Raw genomic sequence first — 9,470 nt, forward strand, 5'->3', positions numbered from 1 at the left:
CTCCCTGCTTAGGCTGCTGCCCCCGCGACCCGACCCCGGATAAGTGGAAGAGAATGGATGGATGGATGGATGGATGGATGGATGAATACTGAACCCAAAGGCAACAGAAAACAGAAACAGGACCTAGAATGGACACTTGAGGAACACCATAACAAATAGGTGCTGAGGAGGAAGAGTATTCCCCCTTAGATGAGGGGAAAGACCTGTCAGATAGATAAGATCTGAACCACGATAAAAACTGAGCTTTTAAGACCATGAACACGTTCAAGTCTTGATCATATAGATCGACCGCGTTAAAGACAGAGGTTAAATCTAAAAAAAACTTTAAAAAAACGAGCAGCCTGAATCAACAGTTGAAAGAAAATGATTAAAAATGGGAAAATATGAAGCTAGAACCAGTTCAAACAGCTGATACCAGTACTTAACAATAACTGGGAGTTATTTCAGGAGATCAAGTATGTGATATAGTGGGGGGGGGGTATATGTATTTTAACACACCAAGACCAACATGAGTAACTTTATTTAAGATCTTTAAAGTTAAATCGACCCCAGCAGTTCGATTCATGGTTAAATGACAGATATTTCGGGTGATGCAGTAGGCAGTAGTTGTGTTTTCCGGGGCCCTGCTCGGGAGGATTGTGGGTTGGAGGAAGCAGCGGGTCCTGCCGGTAGTCGGAGCGGAGGAGGGGGACTCGGCACAGACGGCTGCGGACTCAGAGAGAGCTGCTGACGGACACTGAAATATCGCCGCCCCGGTGGATTTATTCACCGCCGAAACCGACCTGAGAAGCTGTTTAGGTTCGTATCCAAGCGGGTCCGACCTGTAATGTCTGTCTGTGTGGAAAAATAACCGAGTGTGACCGCGGTGGTTCTCTACAAAGAGGCTTCCTCCGCCGAAGAAAATGCCGGGCTGCAGCAGCCGGGAGGCCCGCCTGGTTCCGTGTTTTCTCCCGTCACCGTTTCGCTCCATCCGGGTCGTTCCTCCGGTAAACTGCACCTGTCTGCTCCTATCAAGCAGCCTTAACGACCGCCAGCTGTGTTAGCGGCCGAGCTCCGACGGTTCCGACAGCCGTGGCCGGCACGGGGGGGAAAAAACATGGTCGCTCTGCGGAGTCTCCTACCGACTCACGCCGGGTATCGGTGCGGTCCGAGCCGCTAGAGGGTTCCGGAGGCGGCCGGGGGTTGTCGCGTAGCAGGAAGCGACACGTTTGGTTCTGTAAAACGGGTGAAAAACCTACCCACGGGTGGCAAAACTTTCCGCCTAATAATTAAATAAAGTTCGCAGAGTTTGTGTCGGTTGTTTTTTTTTAAATCGTCGCATTTTTTTTTCCTTTTTAACAGCAGGACGTCTTCGGTGACCATTTCTGGTTTCCGGTCCATTTGTGTCTCGAGCGGTTTCACCAGATTTCTGTCAGAACCTGACCATTATCTCTAGGTGTCGTCGCCCCCCCTTCCCTGGAGGAACTACCTGGAAGAGAGGGGGTTGCAGGGAGACGGCCGAGCCTCCTGTCCTGGTTACAGACAGGGGACGGAGCCTCCTCTCGGAGGGGCTACAGGTGGGCAGCAGCTGCCTCCTGTCCGGTGGACATAGGTGGTCCTAACTGGACCACTGCCCGAGGACCTCCCCGTGTCCCTGAATGTGGCAGTCTGTCCCACCGCTGGCCTGTGAAGGTTTCAGTATCTGAGTTAAAATCAGGATTTATCCCCTGAAATGTGTCCAGTCTGAGCCTCAGTGTGTGCCAAGCATCAGGACACAAACCAGAGGTGGGCAGGAGCAGAACGCGTTAAGTGTTGCCAGATCTCGTGCGATTAGCGAGAATCCTGGTCTACAAAATTAAGCCCAAAAGAAGCTCCCCCACCCACCACCACCACCCCATAGGCCTCACAGTGAAGGAGAGAGGCCACTTAAATGGTTATTTAGCATTTCGTGCAGAATCCTTTTAGGGAGCACTTTCTTTTTCTCTGTTTATATCTGGCAACCCACAATTCTGATAATCGTGGCAGTGTTACCTGTGTTTACAGGTGGGAAAGGTAGAAGAGGGAGCACACAATTTATTTATTTATTTTTTCAATTACACTTTCTAAACTAGCCCCAAAAAACTGCAAACCGCGACACTGAATATGTTTTATTTCACAAGGAGAACCCCCCAATCTTTACAGTGATGTCACCAAGTCTTCAAGGAGTTTCCCGTTCAGACAGAGGGTGGCGGGGTGGGGCGGTCAGTGGGTGCCGGTCAGACGGCGGGGGTGGCCAGATGGCAGGTACGGTCAGACCCAGACGGCTGGTCTGACGGTGGGTGAGCTCAGACGGCGGATGTCGTCAGGTGGTGGGTCCGACAGGTGGTGGTTCTTCTGTTGAAGGTTTGTATTTCAGACAGTCCTCTTCACCTGTAATTTTCACCAGGAGCTAAACTAACCACATCCACCAAACTGTCTGATCTTTGGGAAGTTGAAGAATGACACAGCTGTTGGAGTTTTGGGTCGATTTATGCAATTAATTGCAACCATTTCACCCCCACACTATACGTATTTGCTATTTACCTCTGTGTTTGCGTTCCTGTGTTTGGCACGTGATACGTCGCACTTCTGAGTGATCACAAGAAATGCAGAAGAGACCCTAGAAATTTTTTTCGATCTTTGATTATCAATTTTAAATTAGTGTAAAGATTTTTAAAATGAGAGACTCTGAAATGCACCTTTTATGACTTTCTTTTGATTTATGTTAGCTTTAAAACACTTTTCATTTCCCCTGTAAGCAGAGTTGGCAACTGTGGTTTGCTCTGCTTTAAAGGTTTTAATTAAAGCTGCTCGGATAATTAATATTATCAGCATGTAACTAATTTATTATTATTAAAGCTCCCTTTAAATCTAAATCTGAACATTTTTTAAGTAAATGTTGATAATGGAAGAAAATGGCTGCTGTTTTAGGTTCTTGATATTGTTGTTTACAGTCATGGGAAAGAGATAGTCCATCCTCGTCCAGTTCTAGGGTTTTACGTATCAGGACATAATAAAACCAGAGAAATTGGATTTTCTGTAAAAACGCAGTGTGAATGCTAAGTGCTGAATAAGATTGCTGAAAAGCCAAAACTGAGTTGTTAAAGCTAAAAACGAGTAGAACAGCAGAAGGCTAGCTAAAATGAACAAGAAGCTGCCTAAAGCCCAAAGCTAAAGGCTAGCTAAAAGCTAAAAGGAGCAAAGTAGCTAAAGGCTAGCTAAAAGTGGAAATGACGAAGTGATAACTGAAAGCTAAAGTGGCAAAGGGCTAGCTAAAAGTAGCAATAGTCCAGCTAGAAGCCAAAATTGGCAAACAGTTAGTTAAAAGTAGAAAAAGCCAAGCTAGAAGCTTAAAGTAATTGAAGGTTAGATAAAGGCGTAAGTGTCAAAAAGGTTGGCTAAAAGCTAATGGGTCAAAAGGCTAGCTAAAAGCTAAATGGAGCAAAAGGCTACATAGAAGCTAAAAGTAGCTAAAGGCTAGCTAAAAGCTGAAATGACAAAGTGCTAGCTGAAAACCAAAGTGACAAAGGGCTAGCTAGCAAAAAACAAACTAGAAGCCAAAAGTGGCAAAAGGCTAGCTAAAAGCAAAATGGAGCAAAAGGCTAGCTTAAAGCTAAATTTAGCAAAAGGCTACCTAGAAGCTAAAAGTAGCTAAAGGCTAGAGGCTAAAAGCTAAAGGGTCAAAAGGCTAGCTGTAAACCTAGGTGACAAAGGGCTAGCTAACAAAAAACAAGCTAGAAGCCAAAAGTGGCAAAAGGCTAGCTAAAAGCAAAATGGAGCAAAAGGCTAGCTAGAAGCTAAAAGTAGTTAATAGTTAGCTAAAAGCTAATGGGTCAAAAGGCTAGCTAAAAGCTAAAGGGTCAAAAGGCTACCTAGAAGCCAAAAGTGGCAAAAGGCTAGCTAGAAGCTAAATTGGCAAATGGTTCTCAAATTTGTCAAAAGCCAGGCTAGAAGCTAAAAGTAGCAGCTGTAGGACCAGGTGCAGACTGATGGTGGAACACAGTGGGTTGGTTCTGTTTTCAGAAGTCTTATTGGTTGACAGGGGTCTCAGACTCGAAGGGGTTTTATCTGTCAGGCTTCCAGATCTTTTGCTGTCATTAGATAAACCCATCAGAGAGGTAAAAATGGACGACAGTGATTCTACCACATAGTGGCGCTGTTCGTTCGGGCTGGATGAGTTCTATTAAAATAACATCCGGTTTGTGTATGTGTGTTAGTATCAGATTATTAATCCACTTCTGCTTCATAACTTTCAGAGTTCATTAGCTCCACCAAGGAGGTTGTGTTTCCAGTAGCGACTGTTTGTCTGTCTGTCTGTGCACAAGTTTACTCAAAAGGTGATGAATGGTTTTCCAGGAAGTTTTAGGAAACGTCTCACATGGTACAAGGAACGAGAGATCATATTTTGGTGATGACAAGGTCATGTCGAGGTCAAAGGTCAAAGTCACGGGTGACCCTGTGCTCTAACTCTGCAACCGTGTAACGTAGGAATGTCAAACTGCACAGCTGGACACCTCATGAGTCAAGGATGATGCCTAGTGATTTCAGGGTCACGGGGTCAAAGGTCAGGGTCGCAGGTGACTCCTTTGTTCCCTCCGCCAAGGAGGCTGCATTTTCTGTCATGTATGTTTGTTTGTTTGTCTGCAGAATCACATAAAAACTAACGATGAACAGATTTGTAAGAAATGTTCAGGAAATGGTGAGGTTGTCACATACTAAAGATTAAATCGATCAAGATCACGATCCGGATTGCACTATTTTTTTTTTTATTGACGCTATGGCCTCGGCAACGGTTTGCGCTCTCTGAGTGTTTCTAGTTTTTTTTTTTTTTGTTTGTTTGTTTTTTTTTCTGGGTTAGTTAAATGAAAAAGATTTAGTAAATTATGTTCTGTAAGTTAAATATGACTTTATTCCTACCCCCAGCAAAAAGACAAAGTGTGAAATGACTTGTATGTTTAGTAGATAATCAAACCTTTTATGTTGTTAACACAATATTAAATATCATGTAAAGATTACCCAGTTAGAACAGTAAATGTGTTTGTGCTCACATAAAATCTGCTTCACTGAGGTGAAACAATAGAAAAAAAACTGTTTCTGTCTCCCTTCCAGATCGAAGAATGTGATGATCGTCGGAGGCAGCAGCTCTCCGATGTTCAAGGTGCTCCAAACTTCAGTAGGATGTACCTGATGAACGTACCTCCTGTCGCAGCGACGCAGACCGAGTGGAGAAGATGTGGTCCGCCTGGAAGCTACAGCCTTCCAGCCTGCTTCAATGACTCGGACTCGGAGCTGTCCACCAGAGAAACGCCAATCTCTGACAAGGTCCAGATGATCATAGAGAGCCTGAGGAGCAGCCAGTCCTCACTCGAGATGGGCGACGAGATCCAGGGACAGGAATGCCATACCCGTGTCTTCAAGGATCCCGTGGGCTCTTCTAAAAACCCCGCTGAAAACCCGCAGCCCCGTTTTTCTTCCACAAACCACCACGAGAACAGTGGCTCGGACAGTGATGACTCCGTGGACAGAGGAATCGAAGAGGCAATACTCGAGTACCTGAAAGAAAAAGATGGTCACAAACACAAGGCCGAACACGAGTCATCGTTTCTCCAAACTTCCAAAATCCCAAGCAAGGCCTCCCCGTTTCCAGATGTTTCCAAACACAGCTCTGACAGCAGCACTTCCCTGACTTCCATGAGCCACTTCCCAACGAGAGTCCAAGCTGAGGCCCCGACAGCAGCAGCCACTGGACCTTTAAAAAAGTACATCAAAAACAAAGCTTCCAGGGATGAGAACTTTGATCTGAATCCAAGTTTGGTCAGTTCCAAGAGCTGCCCTGAGCCAGCCGGCCTCTTCAACAAGACAACACCGTTCTCGCTGAAGAAGGAGGAAGACTCCGATGATTCCAGCAGCGACGACGGCATCGAGGAGGCCATCCAGAGGTACCAGCTGGAGAAACAGGAGCAGCTAAACAGGCAGGAAACCTTCGGTCTGCACCCGTTTCGCCGCGAGTCCGACTCAACAAGCGACGATGGGATCGAAGAAGCGATTCGCTCCTACCAGCTGGAGCAGCTTCGAGAGAAGAGCGGCCAAAAATCGCTTCTGCACAATCAGAAACCCTCCGACGCGTCTTTAATACACGCTACGAGCTCAGACAACAGGAAGAGACACAAACTGAAGAGAAAAAAGGTCCGAACGGAGAACCAAACTTTTCCTTCATCTGATAGAAAACCCAGATCTTCACTTCCAGACTTCCCAAAACACAAAGGTCAGCCGGTCTCTGCTCCTCCCAAAGTTAATACGACTGCTGAACTAATGTGTGCTGAAGCCATTCTGGACATTTCTAAAACCGTTCTGCCCGGGCCCTTCCATCAGGGGGTCGGGCTGAGCACCCAAGGCCCGACTGACGCTCCCCTTCTGCCTTCTCTGCCCGACACCCTGCCACATGAAGACAGCAGCTCCGTTGATAGTGAGGACGGAATCGAGCAGGAAATCAGGAGGTTTCTGGAGCAGAAGGCCCAAATGCACAACCAGCCGGTCAACATTCAGGAGCCAAAAGAGGTTTCTGTTCCAAAGAAACCACAAAGACTATCTTTAACACAGAGAAGAAGACAGAAGGAGAAGAACCTTCATGTCCTCAACATGTCGGGAGCAGGAGACAGACAGACAGAACATAATTCGGAGCTCACAGAGGAGTCTACCCCCTCGGCTTTTCCCCAGAGAAGTCCAACCCAACCTGCCACAGCAGCGCACCAGCCGGAGCAAAGTGGAGACAAAAGCAGCTCCCTGGACAGCGATGAAGACCTCGACACTGCCATCAAAGATCTGCTGAAGACAAAAAAGAAGTCCAAGAAAAAGATCCGAGACGTGAAGAAGAAACCCAGGAAGTGCGTCAGAGTCGAGGAGCCAATGTCAGGAAACACCGTTCCCACCAAGAAGTTCAAACTCGATTATGTGTCCAAATGCGGTGCCCTGAAGAGCAACCACAAGGATAAAGACAAGGACGGGCTGGTGGAGGAAGGTGGAGACAGCCAATCACAGCTCCCCGCTCATGGTGGAGACAGCCAACGCCTGCTCTCCGCTCAGATAAACAACGACAGCAGCTCCGTGGACAGCGATGACAGCATCGAGCAGGAGATCCGAAGGTTTCTGGCTGAGAAGGCCAAAGTTTCCTCCGCAGACAGTCTGAAGGATGGACACATGTGCAGGAATGGGACAGTCCTGGTTCAACATGGACACATGAAACCTGAAGATGGACACTTGAAACCCGAAGGTGGACTCATCAAACCGGAAGACATTAAGACAGAAGCTCAGCAGGCTGAGATTCTTCCAGAACCAAGAGGTCTTCTGTTTGCTTCTCCGAGTGGTCCAGCTGAAGATCAAACCCCACGCAAGCTCCTGTCAGGCGTCTCTCCTGCCAGCCCGCAGTCTTGCGTGTCCTCGGTCCTGTCCTGCAGTCCCAGTCTTTTGGAACCAGCAGACGGGGCGGGGGCAGCTAGAAACCAGCAAAGGAGGCCGAACACTGGTGGAGACCACGTTGTCCCCCCTCAGCCTGCGAGAGGTGGACCATCTTTGAGTTCTCTTTCTGCCCAGTCCCAGGCAGAGTCCATCAAGTGGCGCCAGAGTCTGGGTCTTCCCCCCTTTTCTGACAAAAGGGCCCCCACCCGGACTAAGTTTCATATCACCACTTCAGAAAACCGAGAGACCGCCTCAGAGACAAATTCATATCAGAACAGGGACCTCAGAGTACAGACTCCGGCCTCTGCTTGGTTCTCGTCGAGGACCAGCACGGCTCCGTTCTCCTGCTCCTCAGAGACGGCCGTAAAGGCCACGGTCAGACCCCCAGTTCTAAAGTTCTGCTCTGCTGCCAGGCAGAACTCGCACGTGACATTTCCGCTGAGCCTTAGACCTGGACACAGCTCCCAGTTCTCTTTAGGAGAGGACAGAGCCAGCATGGTCCACGTGCCCAAAGACAAGAGCGTGTTTGTAGAACTGGAGACCAACAGGACCAACCATGTCCAGGTCCAGAGCAGGACTAACCAGGCCCAGGTCCAGGTCCAGAGCAGGGACAGGAGTGAGGGGAAGGAGAGGTGCAGGAGCGATGAAGAGGTGCCAGAGGACAGAAAGAATGAAGAGTTTGTAGACGAGTCAGATTGTGAGTCAGACAGCAAAACAGAACCAGAACAGAAGCAGGGCTTTTCCAGTCTGTAAGTATCTGATTCGTTGCTTAGTTCTGTTCGCGCTTTGATTTTTTTCTGCTGATTGAACAAACTGTTTCAGTCATTTCCAGATCCTGAGGGAAAATGTCTTATAAAGCAGGATTGTTTTGTTTTTTGTTGTTTTTTTTTTTTTATCATGTTTGGTATCAAACTCAGCAGCTGCATCACGACTTCTCTTTCCTTTCTGCTCTGAACTTTAAACACAGAAAATACCAACTAACACCACGAAGAGAAAGGAGTTCCAACATGAAGTTTGTTGGGGTTTTTTTTATCTTAAAACTAACTTCAGAACGAGCTGGAAATCTGGATTATTTGTGAATTAAACGGGTTCACCTGGGAGAACAATTAGAGCGCTTTCAACAGATTCGAGCTGAAGGTAAACGGTGTTTCAAATGGTCAGTTTCAATGGGGAAATTAAAATTAAAACTTTTGTTTCTTGAGCACTTTTAATGAAAAAGAAACCAAAATCATCAGTTTGTTTTTAAGTAATAAATAAATACAACTTCCTCTGTCCCGTTTAAACATTTCTTTGGCCTTTTTTAAAAAAAGAACCCACTTCTTTTGCACTTAAGTTAAACCAGCTAATGATCTGATAATCCATTTAGTAATAAATACTAGCTGTGGATCTACAGCTCGGCGTTCTGACCTCATGGACTGAAATCGGACTCCCGTCACAATAAAACAATAACAAATAGCTGAACGGTGAAGTCTTCCAGTTTAATTTGAAACTTCTGCAGCGTTTCTGTGTGCTTGTGTTTCAATTTCCGACTTCCTCTGGCTCTTCGGTTTCTAACGCTGCACTCGAGTCCCCGTGCGGTTCACGTCATCGCGAATAATCTCATCGACGTGTCTCCTGTTAGGTTTTTACCGTTTCCTTCAGTCTTATCTGTGCACACAGGAAAAAACCAGCCAATAAGGACGTGTAAGACACATCAAACAGGCCAATCGGATATTTATTCACAAAGTTCATTTCATGGCTGGAAGTCATAGATTAGTTTTGTTGATGAGCGCCACTAACGATGACTCAAAGTGAAAATGAAGGCTTTTTTTTTGTTGTTGTTGTTGTTCCAGATTTATCTGAATCTTTCTATTTACCTTCTTTGTCTTAAACATTAATGTGTTCATTTCTTTGTCTCTGTGACTAAAGGCTATTTATTTTTGTTTAATAAAAAAAAAAATCATCACTGAACATGCTGTGCATTGAGATGTTCTTTTTGTAAATAGTTTTTTATATATTCCCCCCCCCCCCCCCCCCCC

The 9,470-nt window shown here is 46.4% G+C and overlaps 1 protein-coding gene across 3 annotated transcripts in view; it reads left to right on the plus strand.

Moving 5' to 3' along the window:
* The first annotated feature begins 607 nt into the window (after nt 1-607).
* The window catches only part of ppp1r26 (protein phosphatase 1, regulatory subunit 26), a 9,931-nt gene continuing 1,068 nt past the window's right edge, over nt 608-9,470 (plus strand). For all 3 annotated transcript variants that reach the window (XR_005234008.1, XM_017431263.3, XM_017431264.3), the window contains exons 1-2: nt 608-798; nt 5,107-8,201. Coding sequence is in view for 2 of the 3 variants with exons in the window: in XM_017431263.3 (XP_017286752.1) it covers nt 5,176-8,201 (3,026 nt within the window). In the remaining variant the exon portion in view is untranslated. The remainder of the gene's footprint in view (nt 799-5,106; nt 8,202-9,470) is intronic.

The sequence above is a fragment of the Kryptolebias marmoratus genome, linkage group LG14 (assembly GCF_001649575.2).
Source record: "Kryptolebias marmoratus isolate JLee-2015 linkage group LG14, ASM164957v2, whole genome shotgun sequence".
NCBI classification, from domain to species: Eukaryota; Metazoa; Chordata; class Actinopteri; order Cyprinodontiformes; family Rivulidae; genus Kryptolebias; species Kryptolebias marmoratus.